The sequence below is a fragment of the Tenrec ecaudatus genome, chromosome 14 (assembly GCF_050624435.1).
Source record: "Tenrec ecaudatus isolate mTenEca1 chromosome 14, mTenEca1.hap1, whole genome shotgun sequence".
In the NCBI taxonomy this organism is placed as follows: Eukaryota; Metazoa; Chordata; class Mammalia; order Afrosoricida; family Tenrecidae; genus Tenrec; species Tenrec ecaudatus.
The window spans coordinates 10,282,916-10,307,723 of NC_134543.1; the positions used below are offsets into that span (position 1 = coordinate 10,282,916).

Consider the following 24,808-nt stretch of genomic DNA (forward strand, 5'->3'; position numbering starts at 1 on the left):
TTCCCACGTTATAGTTGGTTGCAGCTGCTGTGTGAATCCAGCGTGTTGTCCCTGTTCCAGTCCCCTGGAGGATGGTGGGCTCTTGGTTTGGGTGCTCCCCACAGCAGAGTGGAGAACGAGGGCGTGGGGGCAGGTGATTTACTTGGGAGGTGTTTCCAGAAGCAGGTGAGGGGGACCTGGGGGAGCGAGACAGAGCCGGAGAAGTCAGTTAAGGTTGTGCTACAGAACTACGTAGTACTGAGGGATGGAGTGACCACTGGGGACCCACTGAGACTATGCAGATTGACCCTCCCAACTGTCCCTGCCAAACAGCCAGCTGAGTTCCTGTCACCTTCCCACCTGACCGCTCAGGGCGGTGTGGAGGTGGCAACTCCAGCATTTCCAGGCTGTGCCCACTGAGCAGGCTGCCTCGAGGTCTCTGCACCCATGGTGGGGCATTCTGGAGAACCTGTCTACAGGGCTTTGACTGACACCCTACTTGGACCTTGGGTTGCCTCCAGCCAAGGAATCCTGCCCTCCTGGAACATCCATCCTAGCGAAGGAGATTCTGAGTAAACAGAAATAAGACAAATCCATCAATGATGGGTTGGAGAGGGGAAGGATTGGGGGGAAACACAGCACAGAGAATGAGAGGGAGTGGAGGGAGCTGCCCTGTGCGTCGCGTGTCCAGGCCCCAACTTGTTGGAAGGGGACAGCTGAGCTAAGACTTAGATGACCCGAGGAGAAAGAGAGGCATTCCTGATGTCTGGGAAAGACTGCTCCAGGCAGAGGGAGCAGCAGGGTGCAGCGCTGGGGCACGGGAGAGACAGATGAGGAGAAGGTGAGGCTGGACAGGTGAGGAGGGACCACACCCACCCCCCAGGCCCAGCAGCCTGTTCATTCATTTGATGACGTGCATCTCCAATATGCACAGAGTTCCTCGGGCATGCTGAGGAGCTCCTGTGGTTCAGTGGCCAAGGCGCTAGGAAGCGAACCCCAAAGTCAGCTCCTTGGATCCACCGGTGGGTTCAAGGTGGGAGCAAGGTGACAGTTGCTTCCCTGAGAAGCCATGGAAATCCTATGGGAGAAGCTCTCTTCTGTCCTTGAAGGTCACGAAGACTCAGGATGGACAAGCTGGTCCCCTGGTCTTGTAGTAAAGATTGGACACTGTCAGGTACCTGAATTCAAAGGAAGTACACGTGGGAGGTTCCCTGCCTGGATGCCTCTCCCCACGAGTGGAGGAATCTCTCTGCAGGGCTTAGACAGAGCTGCTTTCTTGTCAGCTTGTTCTGCCCCAGCCCTGAGCTACTTGCCGGCTGTCTAACATCCCCTACAGCCATCCAGCAAAGGCACCACATCCCCAGCTGCTGGACCCAGACTCAGGGCAACCCCACGGAGGCCAAAGTCGCTCTGACCACCACCCGGTTCCCGGTAGCTGATGTTTCAGCAGTCGATCCCTGGACTTGTCTTCTAACGTGTCTCTGGGTAGACCCCAACTTACAGACTTTTGGTTAGCCAGCCCCACCCAGGGACCCCCAAGGTGAATACAGCATGCCACTTTTACAGCCAGGGAAACAGCTCAGGAAACTTTCAGCTTCAAGCACTCAACGGCAGAGCCCTTTCCACTATCCTCCCTCCGTGGCTACACACACCCTTTTGACTGCAGTCCAGCATGAGAGGTGCCACTGAGGATGGGAGAGCAAGCACTGGCTGAGTAGGAACCAGTCAAGACAACAAGAAGGAGAGGCAGTTTTTGTTTTGTTTTGTTTTGTTTTGTTTTCTCCAGAGGACGCAGCTCAAGCAAGGCAGGGAGGTGGGGAGTAGCAATGTATTTGCTGGGGAGCTGCGAGGCCATCGAGGGAGGAAGGAGCCGAGTCTGGGCCAGAAGTCCTGTGTGCAGGACTGGGTTCATGAGGGGCTTTCAGCAGGGAAGAGAAACCACTGTGTTTGAAGTTTAGAGGGTTTGCACAAGAGCAGCACAAAGATCACACCAACCTCCTCCAGCTACACCAGGGGGAAGGAGGATCTCACCAGGGGGAAGGGGGATCTCACTCCACATCAGCCCAAGGCTGATATCTAACTCCCTACTTTGTCTGACCAACCATCCCTCCCACACACTCCACTTCCCTGCTGAATTCAATAAGCCATTGCAATGGCCACCCCGAACTCACAGACAGTATGGATTTTTTTTTTAGGGAAGTTTAGCCGGCTACAAATGAGCATCAGAAATGTTAAGGACACAGCTCTGTTGTCCTTAACACCTCTTCCCAGCCATGCCATTCTCTCTCTGGTCCTCAGCCTCTGAGAGACCTGGTTCCATGATCTTTGCCCTTCTTGGGAAAGTGTTACAAAGTTCCTGTAGAGCTGATAAAAGGGCACTCCACTCAGCCAATCAGCTTCCCACCTGAAGGTACGCTTTCTCGGAAGTCCACCTCTCTGCTTGGGGCTTCACTGGTGCTGCCTCTGCTGCCACGGCCTCTTCACAGAGGGATCTCAGGACTCAAAAGATAGGCTTGTTTCATGGTCACGAGGGCCTTCATTCCTGCTTCTAAGATGGCTCACTTTATACCCAGTGCAATGGAAAGGCTGACCAATCCCAGGTTAGAATCCCATACACCTTATTTGCATGCTCCCACCCAGGAATCTGGTGACAGTTACAAAGAACATGGGTGGGAGAGGCAAAGCAAGTAATCTAGTGCAGTGCCGCATGCTTCTCCTCCCTCTATTTGAAAGTGAGATCTTGGCTAATAGGACCTGACTCTTTGTCCTGAGCTCAATTGAGGAGCTGGCTCTCAGCTAGGAGGGCATCCCTTCCTGGTGAAGGTTAGGGTGTTTGGACTGGACTGGCCCTGCCAAAGGAGCAGCCTGGATGGTCTCTTGGATCATGCCTGTTTGGATTCTTCAGGGGAGTAGAAAAATGGCAGGAAGTCAGGCTGAGACATTGGCCAAGCCCAGTGTGAATACCTGTCTCCAAATGCTGGCTCTCTCCCTAATACTGAAGCGATGAAGGCATGGAAGAAACAATACAGATGGTCTCAAATGAAAGTTAAGAATATAGGTTGCTTCTTGACTCTCCCCAATGCTCAAATGTCAATATGCAGAGGGATTTGGACTAAAATGTTCTCAGGGAAGAATTAAGTCAAAATTTGGAGTGAAGCAAGGATGTTCACACACACACACACACACACACACACACACACACGCACGCACACACACACACACCCTACATAAGGGATCCTGCACAGCTCTTTGATTACAGGTGTGGGACTAACCTCAGAGGGACAGCTACCCAGGCACACCTTGTGTGCAAAACCCAGCAGGGACTTGAGGCTTCCACCCACCACCCCTGGCTCGTCAGGAGAACGTGCTTTCTGGACAGGTTGACCATGACCTGTGACGTGTGACGCTGACTGGTCCCTACTTCATTCAAGCAGAGGCCTGCTGTGCATCCGGGGGTCACTAAGGGTCAGCGCCGACTCGATGCACCTAACAGGAGCAGCCATGTTCTTTTAAAAGTAATTGTGTGTTCATTTGCAGAATCTTCATACATAATTAGGGAATTTCATGGTTTGGCAATGAATACTCCCTCACAGGTTAAAAGCATGTGTGTGTGTGTGTGTGTGTGTGTGTGTGTGTGTGTGTGTGTGTTTTATTCCAAAACACCCTGATGCCTTTTAGCACCCTTACAGAAAAGCAGCATCTTGCCCCTTTGTCCTTCAAGTCATTCCATCGGACAGGGTGTTATGCTGTGGTGACTTGTCCACTGCTGTGATTCTAGAAGCTGCGTCCCCAGGTTTTCAAACCCCAGCAGGGCCATCCATGGTGAAGAAGGCTTCAGCAGAGCTTGAAGACTCACACAGATGCGTAAGAAAGGCCTGAGTACCTACCTTAGAAAACCCGCCAATGCAAACCACGTGGATCACAACCAAACACTGCCCAGCAGCTTGCTTGCTTGTGACACATGGTCTGGAAGGACCCATCGCTGGAGGAAAGCGTCACGCTTGATGGCGTAGATGTCCAGCGTTGGTGAGGAGGACTCTCGGGGTGGGGGGCGGATGGGTGTCATAGCTGTGAGATAGACTGGACAGTGCTGGCGGCTGTGACGAGGATGCAGAACGGGCCAAAGTTTTAATCTATTGCAGGTTAGGTTACCAGGAGTAGGCGGGTAACTCATTGACATTGGATGGTCCTTTGAAAAATACTAGCGATTGTCTTCGCTTCTTTCCTTCCCTTTATTTCTCTCTCTTCCTTGTTCCTGTTTTTATTTTTAGCAGTTACTATGTGTCAGCCTAAGTGTTCCTATAAATTGCCTCATTTAATCTTCTAAGAACCCTGTGATCTAAGTATGATAATCCCGGATCGATGGAGGAAGTCATCAGACATCAGAGTCTTAGGGAACTCATCGATGACACAGAGAACAGGAACCAAGGAAACTCACCAAGGGTGACACAGCGAGCAGGAATCAAGGCGCCTGACTCAGGGAGCTAGGTGTTCTTGGCCAACATGAGCCTTTTCCCTTCTAGAACTTTCTGGTGCTTACAGGAAAGGGGAGAGCGGAGGAAAACCACGAGGATGGTCTTTCAGTTCTTTCAAGTCTCCAGAGTTACGCAAATGAAAGAAAATACCTGGCTGTTAGGTTTCTCCTGTCTGATTTTCTGCATGTGGCCACAGCCTCTAGAAGCTGCCTCCCTCTGGAGTCCCTGGAAAAGAGGGCTTGCAGGAAGGCTAGTGGGGTGGCACCTGTGGAGTGTGCGATCCCAGCTCAGCAAGAGCCAGGGGAAACGGGAAGGCAGGCAGCGAGTCAGAGGCGGTGCTTCATTCACCTGCATATCATTTTGCCAGGGAACACAGCCAATGGTGCCGTCACGCATGACATATTTAAATAAGCCAGATGCTACCATGACGGGAGAAAGGGAGAAGACTTATTGATAGGATCATTCTGGAGTCTCGCTTCTCACTGATCAAAAGTCATTGAATTCTTTCAGGCTGTGTCCCTCATCCTTGCTAATAGCTACCGGGGAAGCCACATCCTACTTGTTGGGAGTTGGGGGGCAGCGGGATGGGGAGTGGAGGTGGAGGGGGCTTCATCTGAGTCTGGGATCGGTGGTAGGATTCCCAAATCTCCTTAGACTCATCTCCCACACAGTTGTGGCCTCTGACAACGTGGCCTGGTGGAGGCTCTGCTGGAACTCAGCCCTCACTCTGGCAGAGGCCGAGGGAGACAGAGCAGTGGAGCTCATGGCAGCCCTTTCCATTCCACAGCATCCACGGGCTGACGAGGTGGGTGGGACCAAGCAAATTTGGCGACTCATAGATTGAGTCCAATACAGTCCACCCCTTGTCTCATTTAGAGTTGCTGGAATTCCTGTGATCTTTAGATCTAATTTAAGATAAAAATATCAACCATTTGAGAGAGGAGGTATAAGTGCAACTGTTCAAGGTGGTGGCCCACGATTTCCACCTAAAAACACACGAAAGGAGGATCATCTCCTGCAATAGTTCCACAGCGTCAGCTGTTCCTCGTTCCATACTTGGTACTCCATATTTGATCTGTGCAGTTCCCCTATGCAAGCCTTCAGGGAATAGCCACCAATGATGTTCTCGAGGACGCCAGTGCCCCTTTACCGGTGTGGCTCTGTCTCAGTAAAGGCCATGTTCTCTGGGGCTCTGGAGCGCATGGTTATGGTGATCTCGGGTCTCGGATGTAACATTTGCACCTCTCTGAGTCTTTTCTCAAAATTGTGCCAAGGGAGTTTGTCATTGTCATCTCATTTACTGTAGGCTATGGTGGTTACACGTTGGGCTATGAAACCACCTGCCACTCCAAGGGTGAAAGACAGGACTTTCTACTCCCATGAAGAGTTAGACCCTCAGAAACTCACAGGGGCAGTTCTACCCTGTTCTATAGGGTTGCTATGAGCCAGTATTGACTTGAGGGCTGTGCACTTGGTTTTATTTAATTTATATTTGGGTTTATCATCATAAGAACAAGCACCCACTCATGGGGTGCCTGCCCCAATGAGGTCATAGCTTGGTCTCCAAACTATTCTATTCTGACAAGGAGTAACTAGGTGCTTCTCCCAGCCAAGGGATTTGGGTATCCAAGGCTTTCAGACTTGTCCATCCAAATGTCTGTATTCTAGATCAGGGGGTCAGCAAACTGTGGCTTGTGAGCCACATGCAGCTCTCTCAGAATGTACGTGTGGCTCTGAAGTAAAACCGAAAAATCTTAAAGAATACTTTCCAGATAGTGGTGATTGCATTTGTTTGTAAATATATATTTATGGCCCTCAAACCATTTTTAAATTGTCATGAGGGACAGGATTGACCCTTCCATCTCAAAAGTTTGCGAACCCCTGTTGTAGGTGGTGTGGTCCACCTATTTCCTCTCAGATCTCTGACCTGGATGGATGATACTTTTGAGGCTGTGGATTTAGTCATCTTTTCAACTATTAGATCCTAGGCTTGATCTGATACTATCAGATCCTAGGTTTTCAGCACAGTCAGTCTTGTGGATATCGAGAGATGAGAGTATGCTTAAAGCTTTCCCCACAAATGCCTTACATTGGCCATTAGCTGCTCTGAGTCTATCATGTTCTTCTTGTGGGACCTCCAGGCTGTAAGAAGAAGTAACCTAATCCCACAACCCTTAAGATGACCAAATAATTCCCCTACATTGATCAGGTGCAGCAGTCACCTGTACCTCACTTCAATTGGCCACAGGTTAAAACTCTAGTAGTGGTGACATCACTGTGTGCCGGGTGTGACCCGTGCTCACCACCAGCTAACTCCAGAGTCCTGTCCTAAAGGTCTGTTACTAAGACCACACTTGAGGTACCCCTCGCCTGAGCCTGAGCTTTCTAGAAACGGGAGCATGTGACGATGCTTGTTTGCTAGCTTTCCATGGCATGATGGGACTCTAAAGCACTTGGGAAGGGAAGCAGGCGGGGAGAGTGGTGACGACAGGGCTGTGAGTTCCTGAGCTGGCCCGTGTTTCACACTGGACATCTCCTGATGGACCGATGTCAGTCCAGGTGGACTAGAGAAACAAATCCATAGACACTCATAAGAAAGAGGTTTGTATAAGAAAGAGGTTTATATACAAGAAAATTGAATATTGAGAAAACATCCCAGTCCAGTCCAGATCAAGTCCATAAGTCCAATATTATCCCATATGTCTGATACCAATCTATAAAGTCCTCTTCAGACTCACACAACACATGCAATGACGCCAAATGCAGGGAGATCACAGGCCAGTGGGTGGGAAGTCGTGTGGATCCAGCGGCGTTATAAGCATCTCAGCACTGGCAGGGTCTCCATGTGGCTTCTCCAGCTCCAGAGGTCTGGCTCCATCAGCCGATGACTCAAAGGGAGTGAGTAGAGAGAGTGTGTCTCCCACCTCCAGGGAGGAATACAGGAGTTAACAGATCCTCAGGAGAAGGTGATGCCCACACAGAGGCCTCATTGGCTATATCCTGATTGACAGGCTAGACTCCACCCTACACTCTTAATCCTCAAATGGACACCTGATGCTGTAACTGTCAAATGGAATCACTGCTCTCCATGTGGTGGATCGCTGGCAGCCCTCATTGTTCACGGTCAACATTTGCACCTACAAGCCCCTCAGGCCCAGCATTTCAGGGTGGAGTTCCCTGGTCTTTCTGGACAGATCCCATGAGCCGTGCTGTGGTCTCTCCCTGCGGAAGGCTGGCATTTGGAGGGCACCGGCAGGTGAAGAGGTGACTCTCAGGAGACTCACAGGTTGGGGTCAATCTAGAAATACTGAGGGCCCAATGAGTAACACAGCTCCTTTCCAGGACACAAAAGGGCAGTGGGGGGGGGCGGGGGCTCCAAAATGTTGAACCTGTAGTCAGGGTCCACTTCTCAGTCCCGGGTAAAGGTGGGGAGCCTGGATAAGTTGCTACATGAGACAATGGCATTTGCCTCAGAAACAAAGTAAAACAGTGATGCAAAGAACCATGGGACAGGGGCAGGAACGGGGGGAGGGGGAGGTGCAGGGGCTGTTTGCAAAAAGGGCAGAGGTTGTTGCCACAGCTTCAACCTGCAGTCGGATGTATGGGTATGGAGCTTAGCCCCGCCCCCCCTTCCCCACAGCATGAGAATATACACTGTTGATTTGACTTCGGCTGACCAAGAGTGGCTCAGAGTCCTGCTTCCAACTGTTTGGTGAGAGAAAATCAGCCCCCCCACCCCCCTCCCACCCCAGTCCTTTTCTTCCCAGGCTTAAGGGCAGGGACAATAATCAGTACTGCATTGTCCGCTTTTCTACGCCCATCCCCAGGGGCTCTGTCTGGCTGTCAGTGGTACCCACAGACACTGTATATGCACGCATGAATGAGACATTGAGTGCGTGCGTGAACGAACAAACGTCTCCTCATCCTTGTCAAGGAGGTTGGTTCGCAAGGCCCGAATGCTCCCCCACCCCCAGTAGGCCAACTCATCAGAGAACTTCACTCCAGGACCCCACAGGCCCCATGCCGGTCCTCTCCTCCCACACCACAAAACACCAGGTGCCTTCAAGTGGGCTTCAACCCCCACTCACGGCAGCCACGTCAGTGTGTCCGGAGTATCGTTTCCAAGAACTGGTTCGTCAGAGGCACATCAGTGAGTCACTGCCATCAAGTCAATACTGGCTCTCAGAGACCCGAGTGGTTACGACTGGGGCTGCCATCCTCAAGGCCGGCCGTTTGAGACCACTGGCTGCTCTGAGGGAGAAAGATGGGGCTTTCTATTCCTATAAATAGTTTCAGCCTCAGAAACTCACAGGGGGCAGTTCTACCTTGTTCTGTGGGGTTGCAATGAGTCAGAAGCAGATAGCCAGACTCTTGTTTTTCCTGAGGTGCCTCCAGGTGGACTCAAATCTCCAGCCTCTCTGTCAGCAGCCAAGTAGACTTCCAAAGGGTGAGTGAGTTGTGCTGTGGGGTAGGGGACAGACCCTAGAGGACAGACCCCTTTCTCAATCACCACTATCCTGGGGCAACAGCACCCAGGGAAATGGCTTAGTTGATCATCAGTCTCCCTGATCAAACCGGAGTTCCAGGAACGGTGGGATGGGGTGCATCAGTCTCCCGCAGGGTGCCGCGGGAGTCACGTGAGAGGAGGCTGGGTGGAAGCAGTGTGCAGGCACTAAAGGGAGGCGGTTGTTGATAGCAGCGGCCACCATGACCCTAGGTAAGTGACGTCTGGTCCACTCCATCCTCATGACCTTTGAGGTGGTTGAGGCAATGATAGGGCTTCTCAAAGTGACCTACTTTTTAGCCAGCACATGCAAGGCAGCTACTTTTAATTAGAGTCTCTGTTTATCTGGGGTGACTTGAAGGGAAACCCATTGGCCTCCAGTTGAGTTGCACGGGGTTTCTGAGCCTACATCTCAGCGGCTCAGACAGTCTCATCTTTCTCCTGCTGAGCACCTGGTGACCTTGAACCACTGGCCTTGAGGCTAACAGCTCAAAGCTTAACCCAATGGGGGAAAATGCTCAGAAACAATTTATTCAGTTAAGGCGCTTGGGTATGGATTCTCCTCTGGTCCCCTGAGACCGCTGGTCCCCTGGCTCAGCCTAAAACTGGACGAGGGCAGACATTGGTGGCCATCTGGGACCCCACAACGCGGTGCCCAGGCTGAAATGCTGCCCTGAAGCCCCCCAGGCCCACTGGTTTGAAAACAGTGGGTTGGGGATACTTCCCGGAGGTCCGACTTGTTGATGAGCTTTCCTGGAGCAGAAGAGTCTGCAGTTGGTCAAGGAGACGTCGCAGGGAGTCTGAGGACCTCCCTACAGCTGCCCACAACTCTGGCCCATAGGAGATGGAGGTATGGGCACGAGGCCCCAAGAAGGGGAGGTGGCCTGCGGATGCTGACCCTGTGAAGCGCAAAGGGCGTCTCCCCAAGTGCGTCCTTGCCCCTTGACCGCTGAAGGAATTGGGAAGGTGGTAAGCACAACCCCCCACTCCTCGCCCCCACTACCCCCCCACCGGGATGGAGCACCCTGGTCCTCCCCGGGCGGAAAGAGAGCTCTCAGCGCCCACTACACAATCGCCTCGCTAGATGGAGACGCGGCCTCACTGCAGCGGCGGCGCCTGCGGGCGCGGGCGGGCGGGCGGCGGCGGCGGGGCTGGCGCGGCTCACGTCTGTTTTCCTCTTTCGTGCCGTGTTGATCTCGCCTCCGCCCGCGGCCCTGCTGCCCGCGCGGCCGCCCCGGCCCGCGCCCCCGCCGCTGCCTCTCGCGGGCCGGCGTGACGGGCGCGGCCAGCCGGCACGGGCGCGGCGCGGCGCCACCGGGCAGCGCGGGCACCCGGGCGGCCTCGGCGCGGCCAGCTCCCGGCGCCTGGGAGTCCTTCCCCGCCTCCGCTCGCTCGGCCCGGCCCGGGGTGCCGCCCTCCGGCCCCGCGCCCCGCGCCCCGGCCCCGCACCCCGCAGGCCCCAGCCGCTCGCAAACTTTTGCTCCGGTGCCGGACGCTCCTCCCCGCACGCGAAGCCCCCCAGCGCCCGCGCCGCCCCAGGGTGAGCACCGAGGCCCCGCCTACGGGGCGGGAGACTGGGGAGGCGGCGGGCTTTAAGTGGGGGCCGTCCGGCGGCTCGGAGGCAGAGCTGCGGCCGGGGTCTCGGAGCGCCCTTCCCGGCGCCCAGGAGCCGCTGGGGCCTCAGCCAGCCCAGGTGGCACGAGGCACAGGAGGGGCGAGGGCGGAGCTGGAGGCGGCGGCGGGGGGCGGGATGGGGGTGTAGCGGGGAGGGCAAATGGGGGTGCGCTCTGAGGATCCTCTGTTGCAGTGTACGCAGTGAGAGCCGCGGGGCAGAGCGGGGGCGCGCAGCTCGCGGTCTCGGCTGGTGTGCCCGCAGGGTTAGCGAGTGTGCCCACAGGAGGGGGAGTGGTGCCCGCCGGTTGGAAGGGTGCGCGCAGTGGGAGTGAGTTGTGCATGGCTGTTGCTAGAGGTGTGCACTGGCCAAGGTGTGCATGCACGCAGGATTGTGGGGGTGTGCGCGTGGCCACGGTGTACTCTCAGGGTTGGGGTGCAGCGGGAGAAGGTGTGAGTTCTGGGCTGCAGACTTCCTAAGAGTGTGCACGCACGGGGTCAGCGGGTGGGCAGGCTGCGCTGAAGACATCCCAGGGTGAGGGGCGTGCCTGCCCCCGCTGCGGGTTGGTTTGTGTGTGCAGTGGAGCGGCTGCTGCAGCGGCGGTGGTGTTGGAGCGACAGCGCATCTGACCCGAGTCTCCTCGACTTGGTCCCCTGACAGTTCGCCCGTGAGCGGCGCCCCTGGCCGAGATGCTGCTCAGGGACCTGGTGCTGCGCCCAGGATGCTGCTGGTCCTCGCTGCTGCTGCACTGCGCCCTCCACCCGCTCTGGGGCTTCGTGCAGGTGAGCCGGGCGTGGGCTGGGCACTGCTGCCAGGCGTCCTGAACTGTGTGCCTGTGGGCAAGTGCCCCTGCAGCGGCCCCTCCTATTGGTCCTGGAAAGAGTTTGGGATTCGAAAGGATGCTAGGGCCTCCCAAATGTCCGCCACCCCTTTAGAGAGAGACCTGGTCAGTGGCCTGGTCCCCTGCAGGGCAGGGCCTTGAAGCAGAAGGGGCAGAGGAATACAGTATCTTGCAAAAACGTGGAGGGAAAAAAAAAGCAGTGGGGCTTAACAAACAAACAAACAAACAAACAAAAAAAGAACCAGGAATTTAGAGTCTTCATTTCCCATTAGAAACACGGAAAAACTTAAAATTAGGCTTCTCCAACTGGCCTTCTCAGCAGTTAGGAGTTAGGATGTGGAGAGCCTGTCATGGGGGACAGAGGGAGGGACTGTCAGTCAGGACTGCCTGAGGATGAGCATCCCACCCTGGACCCCCAAGCCCCCCAGGCAGAAGTCAGGCAGCCACCAGCTGGACTTACTTCTGTTGGGGAGAGAGATTGACTAACAGGGTTTGAGTGCCTTCCAGAATGTTCCCAGTCAGTGGGACAATGGAGTGAGTGGTCAAGGGGTGGACTTTGGTGGCATCCAACCCTGCCTTTTGCTACTGGGAGACTTTGAGCAGGTCCTTCATCTCTCTAAGCCCCATCTTCTTCCTCACTGTGTGCCATAGTGAGTATGTGATGAGATCAGGCTAGGAAGGAGCAGCGTGCAGGACCCAGAACTTGAGAAGTGCTGACTGAGGGTAATCACGGTTGGCAAAGGGGAGAATAACGTAGCTCTTAGGTCTGGCCACAGCGTACCTCTACCAGCCCCCCCCCCCCATACACACAAAACACACCCCAGTTGTTATTGATTCAGCAGCTCTGGAAGGTGTTGTTGACCCCTTCATGTGGTTCTGGTAGCACCTTAGGGCTTGGGGACTGCCCTGAGTTGGAGCCTGGAGAAGTATAGGGGTCATTTGCCAGTCTGTGCTGGTGGGGCCTTTGCTGGGCACCAGCTCCATCCAAACTGCTCAGATGGTGACCTAGGTGACAGAGGGAGCCAGTGTAGTGTAAAGGGTGGCCAGTGGACCCCTCCTCAACTCCCCAGTGGCAATCTGCCTCCGTTACCCTCTCAGGCTGGCCTCTGTCTCACTCACAATTGCTTTCCTTTCGGAACTGGCAGCTTGTTTAATGTGTGAGGCGGCAGTGAGGAAGCTCAGCTGAACCTGCTCCAGAGTCGGGTTTTGTCACTTCTAAGCCCTCCGGCGGTTGGGGCCAGCTTCCCTTGTCAATCAGCTTTGAGCTGAACCTCTAGGGCTGCGGTCATGCATTTTTGATCCCCCCGTTGTTTACCGTTTTCTCTCTGCCCTACGAGTTCTCTGATACTCTGGACAGAAACTTGTCGATGTTGCTGTTTCCAAAGCTAGACGTTCTGATGCGCAGACTGCGGTTCCTGGTGTAGTTGGGTGCTGTGTACTCAGTTCTGCCTCCTGGCAACCCCGAGTTAAACAGAATAAGGCCCTGCCCCATCCTGCACCACCCCCGCCACCCCTGCCACCCATGGTGGCACCGCAGCATCAGCCCACCACGCGGAGGGGACGCGTCCTCTGTTTCACCGCACCTCTTCTCTGCTGACCATGGTGTCTTTTTCCTGGTCCCTGCCAGATTCCCTTTTTAAAGTATCCTTTAGCCAACAGTACTCACACACATTGTGCGTGTGCGTGTGTGTGTGTGTGTGTGTGTGTGTGTTTCAGATGTTGCCCAATTCAAAGCCACGGAAGTTCAGTAAAAAAGAGGTTCTGCCGACAAGTACAGTAGGTAACATCTTGGCTTCAGACTTTGGGGGAAAAAAATGAATTAACGAATGATTGGGACTTAGACATGGGGCCTTTGGAACCAGGGGCCTGGTCTCAAAGCCAAAGGGCCAAACCCAGCGGGACACAGAAGAGGGATGGGACAGCAGGCAGACATGTGCTTTCTTATAAGCCTAGGGAGTGAAATCAGTCTTGTCATAGGAGTTTCTTCACTCTAAAGGAAGCACCGTGAGCGCTCCATACCTTCCTGAGCATCTTGCCAGAGGACAACCCCCCAGATGGTCAACAGTAGGGAGGGTGCACCAAGATCGCAGGATGTGAGGAGGCAGAGGACCTGTGGTTCCCCAAAGCACCATGTTCCTCCGTTGAAATCAACCCAAAGTCCCTAACTGCTCTCTGGATGCTCAGAAACGTACTCCTTGAAGTCAGATGGCACTTAGATGGTCAGACGACATGGGGGATGGGTGGACCATGTCCTAGCCATTCGCTTCCTTTCTTTCATGGGCCTAGCACTGAGCTTTTGTGATTTCGGGTTCTTCTCAGTTCACTCCCTCCGATCAGAGAGGCTGAGAGATTTATTGGGCGTGACAGCAATGTGTCTCATCAAGTTACTGTGGAGCTGGCTGGCCTCCATAAAGGATGCCAGAAGCCGTCATTTCTGATGACCAGGGAGGCAGGCCCTGGCCAGGCGGTGGGGCTCCAGCGTCCTGAGGCGTGGCTCCCTCAGACCCAAGAGGTGCCAGCTCCCCCTCCCCTCCACACACACACACCCGAGCCTGCTTCAGGAGGCAGCAGACTCTACAGGGCGCTTGCTCTGTGCAGAGCCTCCTGTTCCTGCCAGGAAAGGAGCCAGGGCTGCCCTCAGAGGGTTGATAGTGGGTGGTAGAGAGATCACCAAGCACGTTATGATAGGCAAGAGAGCTCAGATGAGCCAGGGGTCAGCCAGCAGATCAGACTTGGCTGAGGAGCCCAGGATGTCTGACAGATGCAGTACGTAAGGGTGAGGGTGAGGAGGCAAGGTGAGCAGCCAGGTGATGAGCGCTGGCCGAGGGAGCAGCCCCGAGGCCTGAGGAGAGGAGGGGGCCTTGGAGAAAGCTCCCACAGGCCAGCACCAGGGAAGGCCACTAACCAAGCGTGTTCGTTTTGGGCTTGACTCTGGGGGCTGTAGAGACAACTGGGGGTGTTAAGCAAGAGATGACACCATCTCAGATTGACATTGTAGAAAGTTCTAGCACAGGCAATGCGTTTGAGAAGGAGGAACGAGGCCAGGGGCAGAGACGCTGGTGAAAGAGTGTCGTTACCTCACTTAGTAAATACAAGTACAGGACACCCAGCCGAATGGAATGCCAGCTGAGCGTGGTTGATGATTTCTTTTTAAGTCCTGTATTTTAACTGGCAATTCCTGGGAGGAGTGCTGTTCAGGAGGAGACAGCGGTGGTGGCCTGGTTTAGACAGGTGGCAGTGATCTCAGATGGCATGGTGCCCACAGCCCAGCATCAGGACCCCTTCTCCACAATCTGTCTCTCCTCAGTGGCCCCCCACCAGGGGCACAGAGGCACAGAGGAGGAGAAGGAGGAGTTCTGTTATCTTTCACAGACCCAGTGGCTGTGCAATGGGTTGCAAACTGCAAGGTCAGCAGTTTAAAACCACCAGCTGCTCCATGGGGGAAAGACAAGGCTTTCTACTCCCATCAAGAGTTACAGCCTTGGTGATACTGGGAGGGTGGGGGGAGGGTAGGTTAGAAAGGGGGACCCAATTACAAGGATCTACACATGACTTTCTCCTTGGGGGATGGACAACAGAAAAGTGGGTGAAGGGAGACGTTGGACAGGGCAAGATACGATGAAATAATAATTTATAAATTATCAAGGGTTCATGGGGGGCGGAGCGGGAAGGGGAAAAATGAGGAGATGATGCCAGGGGCTTAGGTGGAGAGCAAGTGTTTGGAGAATGATGAGGTCAATAAATGTACAAATGTGCTTTACACAATTAATGCATGTATGGATTGTGATAAGAGTTTTATGAGCCCCTAATAAAATGATTGTGATATAAGTTGTATGAGCCCCTAATAAAATGATTTTTTTAAAAAAGAGTTCCAGCCTTGGAAACCCACAGGGATAGTTTTACCCTTTCGTGTGGGGTCGTTGTGAATTGGCCTCAACTTGATGGCAGTGAGAGAAGTCCCGGTGAGCAAGGGGACCTACCTGCAGGACCTTTTCTCCGTGACTATAGCGCTGACAGCATGCGGAGCCCACCAGAAGGCTGCAGAGCGGGGACAGGAAGTGGTCACCAGCAGTATTTGTGGCAGTGTTTGTTCTGTGAACTGAGAGCAAGTCACTTACCTCCCCGGCCTCCACCCCTTCTAAGGCGAGTCCATCCTAGAGCAGGTGAACTTTCTGTAGGGACTCCCCAAGCTGTAGAGTAGCCAGGAGCTGAGACCTGGTGCCCCAGGCTTCCTCTCCATGGGGCTAAATATAGCAAAGTCAACTGATAGAACCACAAATGGAGCCGGCGGGGCAAATGGATGGTTACTCTGCTCCTGGGGGCACCCATCCTCCAAGACTTCTAGCCAAGCACAGACTTCTTACTGAGCAAGTGTGTTGTCCCAGCCATTGAGTGTGAATGAGAATACCGGTCACTCTGGTCATTCACAGGACAAGAGGGTGTGTGTCTTGTGTCTGCTACCCAATAACTCAAAACCAAATTCACTTCCATTGAGTCAATTCTGACTCACATGAGCATGTAGGGCAGAGTAGAACTGCCCTTGTGGGTTTCTGAGACTCTAACACAGGATTTATGGGGAGTAGAAAGCCTCATCTTTCCCAAAAAGCGGCTGGTGGTGTCGAGCTGCACCGTACCACCAGGGATGCTTTGGAGAAGCAAAGCACAGGCTGCCTACCTGCCTGCTCCGAAAGTCGTTCACAATAAATTGTGGAGGAGATGTCCCTCACCACCATTGAGTGGATTCCCTCTCATTATGACCCCATGAGCCGGGGTCGCACCGGCCCCACAAGGGAGACAGAAAGGATAGGTCTGGGTCAGGGCAGCTTGCCCAGAAAGGTCCTTTCAGAGCTGCGTCATTGAAGAACGACTTGAACTCGGCAATTGTATGTTGTGGTTGTTCGCTGCCATCAGTCATCCGGACCCCACACACACAGAGGAAAGACAGCCGAGTCCTGCCCACCCCCTGTGATGGGTCACAGAGCTGGCCCTTGGCTAGTTTTCACAGAAGTATCAGTCGAGATATCAAACGAACGAAACGAACGAGCGTCACAGTGCATCAATCTGCTGCAAACAACCTCTTTGAAGGGTTAGCAAGGATGTTGCTTTGAGGGCGAAGGTGCACTTGACCCAAGCCAGGGTGTTTCCCATCACCTCCCACGCATGTGACAGTTGGGCAGTGAGCAAGGAGGACAGCAGAAGAACTGATGTGTCTGAATCCTGGTGGTGGCGAGGACGATGGAAAGTCCCGGGGACTGCCCGAAGAACAGATGCATCTGTCTTGGAGGAAGGCGAGCCAGGACGCTCCTTAGCAGCCAGGAGGGGAGACTTGGTCACGTATTTTAGACCCGTTCCTGAGAAAGGACTTCGTGTTTGACAGCGTAGAGGGTCAGCGGGAAAGAAGGAGACGGGGTGACACAACTGCTTCAACAAGGGGCGCAAACATAACAACAGTGGTGAGGACGGCGTGGGACGGAACTGCGTTTTGTCCTGCTGTTCGTACGGTCCTTCTGAATCTGGGAGCTCCATGACACACAGCCTCCGTGGACAGACAGACAGACAGACAAACACAGACAGACAGGAGGAGCTTCGGCCAGAAATCAAACTGTGTTTTCCTTCATGGAAGGTGAGAACTCTACCTTGGAACCACCTATCATCTGCCTCCTGATAAATATATTAAACTAATTTTTTAAACTCACTGCCATCGAGTCAACGCCGGCTCCTAGTGACCCTCTAGGACAGGGTAGAACTGCCCCTGTGAGTTTCTGAGACTGCATATCTTTATGGGAGTACAAAGCCTTGTCTTTCTCCCTCGGAGTGGCTGGTGGTTTCGAACTGCTGACCTTGATTAGTATCCCAATGTGCAGCCTCTACACCACCTGGGGTCCAGATAACCAAAGGTCCAGTTCACAGAGGCTCAGCAGCCCCAGACTCACGTCCTGGAGGCTGGGGAGAGATGCTTCAGGTGGAGCATGCCCCTAGGGGGAGGGTAGACCAGAGCAAATGCTTTTGTGACTGCAGTCAGTTGGCTAAGCGTGGAGTCGGCTGAGGCCTTCACGTTTGGGGGGGGAGGGTCCCTGATCCCGTACATCCTACAAGTGCCACACGCTCCCTCCCTGCCACCGCCCGCTGTCTTCAGCCTGGCACCTTGGCCCCGATTCCCCCGCGACTGCACAGAATGTAACACTTGCTCACTCCCGTGCCCTCATAGCCTCCCACAGAAATAGGTCACTGGGTTGGGCTGGTGATGCAAGCGTGTTGCTCTTGAACTTCTGCGCGTAGACCGCACTGCACCGAGTGGGAAAGTAATTGCTTTGGCAATGACGTTGCTGGAAGTTCAGACACTGTAGAGTTTGGCGGGGACACGGTTGAAGTGGCCAGCCATGGAGGGAAGGAACTTTTGAGTAAGCCCCGTAGGCTTCAGAGATCAGGCTTCAGGGTGGGCCATGGGACCCCAGAGCCCTCAGAGGAGCCTGTGGGCTTGGCCCTGGCCTGGAAGGAGTTAACTGGCTGGCTCTGTGGAATACTTCCTCAAATGTGCACACCTCCCCACCCCCTATCCTGGGCCTGTGCTTCCCAGGGGGAGAGGAGATTGCTTTCAGGTTTGACAGGCTGTCAGTGGTCCTTTAAGAACCAAGACCAGGGGCCAGGAGGAGCCTCTTGGAGTCCTTGGCTTTAAGTGATACTGCAGGCCAGCCACCTCCTGCGGCTTTCCCAGCAGCCAGTTACTCCAACCTGGGCAGCCCAGGGGAGCTCTTTGAGTCTCTGCTTTGCAGCCCAGGCCACTGAACCAGTGACCACACATCAGCTCCGACTCACGGGCCACACATGTGGCAGGGTAGACCTGTGCTTCACAGGGCTTGCGATGGCCATTTAACAAAAAAATTTTTTTTTCTGGAAGTAGATTTTCAGGCCTTTCTTCTGTGGCCTCTCTAGGGGTGGATCTAGAACCCACCCACCGCCAAATTAGCAGCAGAGCATGTTAACTATTTGCACCACTCAGGGACTCCCAGGGCAGGGAGGTTGGGGTTCTGGGTATGTGAGCTCTTTGAGTTGACAGTCTGAAAAGAGAGGCATGGCTGTCTTTGAGAGGGGGTGTCCTGGAGGGCTGGGGCACGGGGGGTGGGTGGGATGGTGGGGCACCAGCTCTTCTCTTTGTGCCTTAAAATTGGCCAAAGACACAGAATGTGAGACTCCTGGTGTCATGAGGTGAGCACTGGACTGCTAGCTGAGAGGTTGGTGACCCGTGGGATGGCCCTGGCTTCACTGTTACTCCACCAGGGCTCTGCTGGGTTCTAAGAGCAAAAAGACCCAGCTCCTTTCCTCAGAGAACTTCAGTCCACTGGTGAGGACAGACACTGACCAGTTAGTCTCCTACCCATCACTTTCGGTCCCCAGGTGGAAACTGATGTCAGAAGAGCATTGTAAGGGTGTCATCTGCCCAGAGAGGTCAGAGATGCTGCCCCAGGGAGAGGCTCACCAGTAGCGGTGGCAGGGGGACAGGGAACGGGGCACATCCTGGACACGGGAGCAGCCTATTCCAAGGCCGTGAAGTGGGAGTGACCTTGGCCAGGGTCCAGGAACTGAAAAAGCATAGCAGAGAGGACACGGTGGGCTTGTGGGACCAGGTAGGGCTGGAGGCATTGCCTGGAACCCTGAGATGCCCTGAGTGTTGGGCAGGCCTTCTGGAGCTCTTAGAGGTGGAGGAGGTTGGCTGGGTGTGCTTTTATCTGGAGACTAGATGGCAGGTTGGGTAGGCTGCTCTGAGCCTCTTGACCTTGGGGACAATGGAGTAGAGGCTCCGACGGATCAGGTCACCCTCCCTCCAGCATGATGGCTCCCCTATCACATCCCCTGTGTAAGGCAGCGAGGCCATCCCAAGCCATAGCAAGAGAGAAGACAGTGCCTTGGCACAGCCTAGAAGCAAGGAAGACCAGAGGGGTGGCATACTTGGCTTCCGGGGGAGGGGACGGGTGATGTCACTGTCCTGCCACTGTCCAGTGTGAGAACTCTGGCAGGGATTTCTCCACCATGAGCATCAGTTTCCCCACTTGTGCAGTAGGGAGGGTATGCAAGCCAGGCTTCATGTTCTCGTGTGGGGCTTCTACTGCCCAGGTGACTTGCCCAAAACATCCCAGCTGGCCCCTGGCTGAGCTGGAGGGAAACCCTGCTCTCTAAACCGCCCCAGGCGTCCTCTCCTTTGAGCCATCTGTCTCACTTCCCTCTCCTCCGTGCCTGGGTCTTGCAGGTGAACCAGTGGGTGTGCAAAGTCACAGGCTGGCCAGGAGGTGGGCAGGGACCATTTCAACTCCTAGGGAGCTCACGGTCTTCTCTGCCTTGGGCGGGTGCCCATATCCACAGGTTACTCTCGGTGAGCCCCAGAAGTCCTGCTCCAAGGTGACCGACAGCTGCCAACACATCTGCCAGTGCCGGCCCCCTCCCCCTCTGCCCCCACCGCCGCCTCCACCGCCGCCTCCCAGGCTCCTCTCGGCCCCACGTAAGTAAAGGCTAAGGTTCACTCCGCTGCCGGGTTTTCTCAGTGTGTTTTCCGGGGCTCAGGACAGCCCTGCTTCCTTGTAATTTTCCACTGGCCGAGCAGGAGGGAAGCCAAGTCCCAACTTTTCCCTGCAGTCTGCAAACCGCCTTCCCCCCACCACGCTCCCGGGAGCAGAGAGGCGTTCTTCTCCAGCGGTTAATCAGATGAAAGTCAATCTCTATCTAATGAGTGGTTCTGCCTGGATTCTTCTGAAGGGCAGGCGCTCCATGGAGTGGGGGGACTGGGGGGTTGGCACTGGGCACTGTTTCGAAATACCCCTCTCAGCCACACACGCTCATGTTTCGATCATAAATCACAAATGAAGGAGACGATTAGCGTGGAAACTGACATCGAGAGATGATGAGTGTGGAAAGGGACATCGCGGCTCAGGGAGCAGTTACATGGATACCTCTTGGCCATTTGCTACGGATTCATCTCAAACACCACCACCACACACATTCACACATACTCCCAATCACACACACAATCATACACACTTGTTTGCTTGGACCATTTCATCTCTGAACAATTTGATTGCTTGATCGATCTGACAAAGAAGGGTGTCTTTAGCTAGAGGGTCTCAGGGGCCGCCTCCACTTATTTCAATGCTCAGCTTACAAGGGCTGGTTGATAAGGTTTCCAAACAGGGCATCTGTATTGAGACTGAAAGCTCACACCGCAGCCCCGAGAAAGCCCTCCATCCTGCCTGTTTCCACCTAGGAAACATCGCCCTGCAGTTCTTTGGGGCGTGTGTTAAATGACCTTGACCGGGCTTATGGTCCACCTGGGAGATGATGATCCCAGACTCTTAGCATCCAATCAGGCTGCAGTGTTACAGGGACTCTGCAGTGTGTGGGGATTTCTGCATGTGTGTCTCAGGCGCCACCTGTGTCTCCATCCTTATCTGCCCCCGCTGGGGCCCCAAACCCAACCCACTGCCATCAAGCCGATTTTGACACACAGCCGGGTTTCAGAGGCTGGCAGTCTTTCTCAGAACAGACAGTGTCATCTTTCTTACTCAGAGCGGCTGGTGGTTTCGAACCTCTGACCTTGCCGTTGCCTCTCGGCAGTTCAGAGCCACCAGGGCTCTAGTGCTTGAAAGACAATGCTGGAATTCCCCGCATGGCTCGAGGGCCGTGTGATCCAGTGCAGGCTCAGGGCCTGCTGAGTCTGATTCATTGGAGTTATTATAAAATGTCGGGGGAGATTCAAATGCAAGTTAATCAAGTTGGGACCCTTGGCCTCACAGACCACTGCTCCAGACCCCAGACAAGTCCTGTCTCTGAAGAACCCTACGCCGTGATGCTCCCTGTCCTAGTTTCTTATCACCGATGGGAGCCATTGAGTTAGTCCCACTCATAGGACCCGTGTGACCATAGAACTGTCTCCTAGGATTTGCTCAGCAGTCGTCTTTACAAAAGCCGACCCCAGGGCTTTTCTCCCATGGAGCCCTTGGGTGGGTGTGAACTGCCAACCTTTTGCTTAGCCGTTAAGAACTTAGCCGTCAGTGCTTCCTGGTCCTTCATATCTCAGTGCTGCTAAAGCAGATATGCCATTGGTGGGCGGCCTTCGAGAGCAGAGACTTCTCTACCAGTTTAGGAGGCTAGAAGTTTGGATGCATCGCTGACTCGAGTGGGAAGATTCGCCCTCTGTCTACCTGTGGCGGGGTGGGAGAGCATTCTTGCCTCAGTGTCTCCAGTGGACAGTTCTTGGTGTTCCTGGGCTCGTCCCCTGGTCGGTCTCTCCATTGCCTTCACGGCTCTTTAACATTTCAGAAATGATCGACCTCGACACATTGTGGTTACTTGTTAGGATCACACTGTTCTCTGAGTACCATATCCACGTAGAGTCTGAAATCATCTCCCTCTACTGCAGGGACCTGCATGGATCCTTTAGGGAACTCCGGGCAGAGAGGAGCCCTCCTCTCCACCAAGGTGCTAAGCAGGGGGCAGGATGGGATCCTCTGGGCAGTATGGAGGGGGGTTGGGGTAGTCAGCAGGCTGGACTCAGACGTGACAGTGATGGTGAGGGTGGCGTGGGACCGGGCAGTGTCTCCTTTTGCTATGCACAATGTCGCCACAAGTCAGCATCGGCTCATAGGCGCTTAACTCTACGCCAGGCTGGAGTCCAGTGGAAGACTCGAGATCAAGCAGGCTCCAGATCAGGCACAGGGGTGGCGGGTGGGGGAGTCACAGAAAGGGGAGGAGGGACAGGGAGTCTCCTCTGAGAGTGGAGGGGACAGAGGAGGCCTAGCCTTGAGTTTTGGGCCTAAGAGAGTCCTGCTGCGGAAGGCATCTCAGGGGGGTTTATTACCAAAACTAAAAGGGAGGGGCGATGGGAAGGGTCAGGTTTCGGTTTAGGCTCCTGCAACAGAGTGAGGAAGACAGCCGAAGAAGGGCAGCATTGGTGTGATGGTGGTAGGGAGGGGAAGGACACGATGCTTGGTCAAGTCGAGGGTCCTTGTAAAAGAGGAAGACTCTCAAGGAGATGGACTGGCCCAGCGGCTGCAACAGTGGCCGCAAAGACAATACTGATCATGAGGCTGGGGCGGGACCAACAACATGTCCTTCTGCTGGGCGCCAGGTCACTGTGAGTCAGGACCAGCTAGGTGGCACCTGCGGAATATTCAAGCAGCGGCCCTGCCAGGCCCATACTCTTCAATGCCGGGGCTCGTCCCCTGGACCAGCGGAGGTCCCATGCCCACCCTTGGCCCCATTATGGTGACCGACACTTGGTCAGGCCTGAGCCACGTGACCACACCTGGAGTGGGGTCTCCGGAAGGGCTAGTGCCCGTTTGAAGGGTAAGGACAGTGTAAAGAACTGCTGGGTCCCCACAGGAAGAACAGGCCGGATGGGCAATAACCCAAGAAAACGGACACAGACTGGGAGGGGAGCAGCTGAACTCCACAGCCATGGCGGGCCTGGGAGCTGGGAGACCAATGAGACCAGTGCCCAGGAATGTGTATACATGATACATTCTCTAGATCATCCGGGTCCTCCACCCGGGAGCCTGTTCACAAAAGACACGCATCTGGCAGAGCTGTGGTCCATGGGTAACATCTGCCTGTCTGCTGTATAATCCCAGAGGAGTTACCCTCTCCCGGAGGCCTGGCGGCTTTGAAGCTGAGCATCCTTTGGGGGCCTTCCGGGGGTGAGCCTTGAGTTTTCTGGGTGCTGGGCTGCCGAAGGATGGAGAAGCCAGTGCCAGGTCATCTGCAGAAGGTATCCACTGGAGTGGGGGTGGGGTGTCCTTTCCTGCCGACTTTCTGGGTGCGTGGGCTCCAGCCACACCCCAGTCTGTGACCCTATCAGGCCATCTGGTGTCTTTGCATCCCTGTCCCTCACACGGGCCTCTCCTCACCTGTCACTCACTGGCAGCCTGCTCTGCGGCCCGCCTGGCTTTGGTACATGGTGGGAAGCAGAGGCCCAGGGTTTGAGTCATGGCCAGGCCATGGACCCAGGTGAGGGGCCGGGTTTCATGAGTCAAAGGTGGTGGGCTAGCCCTGCCATGCCCTCTGATGTTAAGAGGGCCGTTTAGTGCATGCCTACTTGAGGGCTTCCCCTTCCTCCTGGAGCTGATTTAGGGTTGGAAGCCCACGGGTGAAAAGTGCACAGAGCTTTGGGAAACAGGGCAGGTGTATGCTACTGCAAGCCTCTCTGGTCAGGGGCAGTGCAGGGGGCAGGGGGCGGGTGGGGGTGGGGGTGGCTGTGTGGGGAGGAGAGGCTGCTGCCGGGAAACCGCACCAGCTGCCGTGCAGTCTGTTCCGACACACGCCAGAGAAGAGCTGAGCCCTGCTGGGTTTGCCCCGGTGGGCGCGCCTGACGTAGCCCACCAAGCCTTTTGTCCTCAGCACGTTGGGACAGACTCAAACCTCCAACCTTCTGGTGAGCAGCTGAGCCCCTGCATCATGTGGGGACCCTACTTGGAAGTGGGTACATCCCAAAGGGAGATGGGAGAGGGAAGACCGGAGAGGGAGGAGACCCCAGGGTCCAGATTGTGTGCAGGGAGAACAGGGGAATCCTGGCTGCTAGTAGTGGAGATGGTGTGCCTGAACTCGGAGCCCGGGGATCTGGAAGGTGGTGTGTGTGTGTGTGTGTGTGTGTGTGTGTGTGTGTGTGTGTGTACCAGAAAGACACATCTGTGGACAAACAGACCTGGGGAAAGGGGCTTGCCCTGTGTAATGGCTGGAATCGGTGGTCAGGATGATCAGTCTCGTCCCTCCTCCAAACACAGAGGCCAGGACTTCTCTCCTGTGCAGGGTGACCCCTGGGCCCAGTTAACCTGGGATTCCTGATTTGAGCCCGAAAGTCCTGCATTCTGGGAGACCCCTCTGTCCCGGGCAAACAGGGGCAGTTGGCTATTACACAGCTGGACAACCTTTGGGCCACCTTTGGGTCAAGGCTAATGATTTTGCAAATTTGGTTCTTGTTATATCAGGCGGTTGCAAGAGGTTCATGGGAAAACCGAACAAACCAATCCCACTGTACTTTCAATCTCACTTTCCCACGAGCTGTTCGAAGCCCTCTCTTCTTTGTATCTGATGTCTTTGCTGCATGTCATTTTTCCATGAGCCTCTCACTCAGCCCTGTGTCTCCCTCCCCAGCCTCAGAGGGAAGCCAGGTGAGACCACCCCGTTGTCCCAAGCAATACCTGTGGTCCAGACGGAGCAGGTCAAGGACATGGGTGGCCAGAAGGTTCCACAGACTCTTGGGCTCAGGGGATGTCTGCCCTTTTGTAAGCATTTGTAAGTTCTGTACTCTTTGTTGGGGGGGGGGTGTTCCTCAAGGCTGAGTGTGCATCAGAAGCCCCCAGAGAGTTGCTCACCCCAGTATTCCTGATCAATGGGGAACTAGTTGGCATGGA

At 54.8% G+C, this 24,808-nt stretch overlaps 1 protein-coding gene across 3 annotated transcripts in view; it reads left to right on the forward strand.

Annotated features, from left to right (window-relative positions):
- Positions 1–10,362: 10,362 nt before the first annotated feature.
- Positions 10,363–24,808, forward strand: part of PRIMA1 (proline rich membrane anchor 1) — a 70,052-nt gene continuing 55,606 nt past the window's right edge. For 2 of the 3 annotated variants that reach the window (XR_012779664.1, XM_075530577.1), the window contains exons 1-3: positions 10,363–10,498; positions 11,231–11,352; positions 19,770–19,905. Coding sequence is in view for 2 of the 3 variants with exons in the window: in XM_075530577.1 (XP_075386692.1) it covers positions 11,260–11,352; positions 19,770–19,905 (229 nt within the window). In the remaining variant the exon portion in view is untranslated. Of the gene's footprint in view, positions 10,499–10,537; positions 10,652–11,230; positions 11,353–19,769; positions 19,906–24,808 lie in introns of those variants that run through there. The other variant, XM_075530578.1, reaches the window with a different exon arrangement.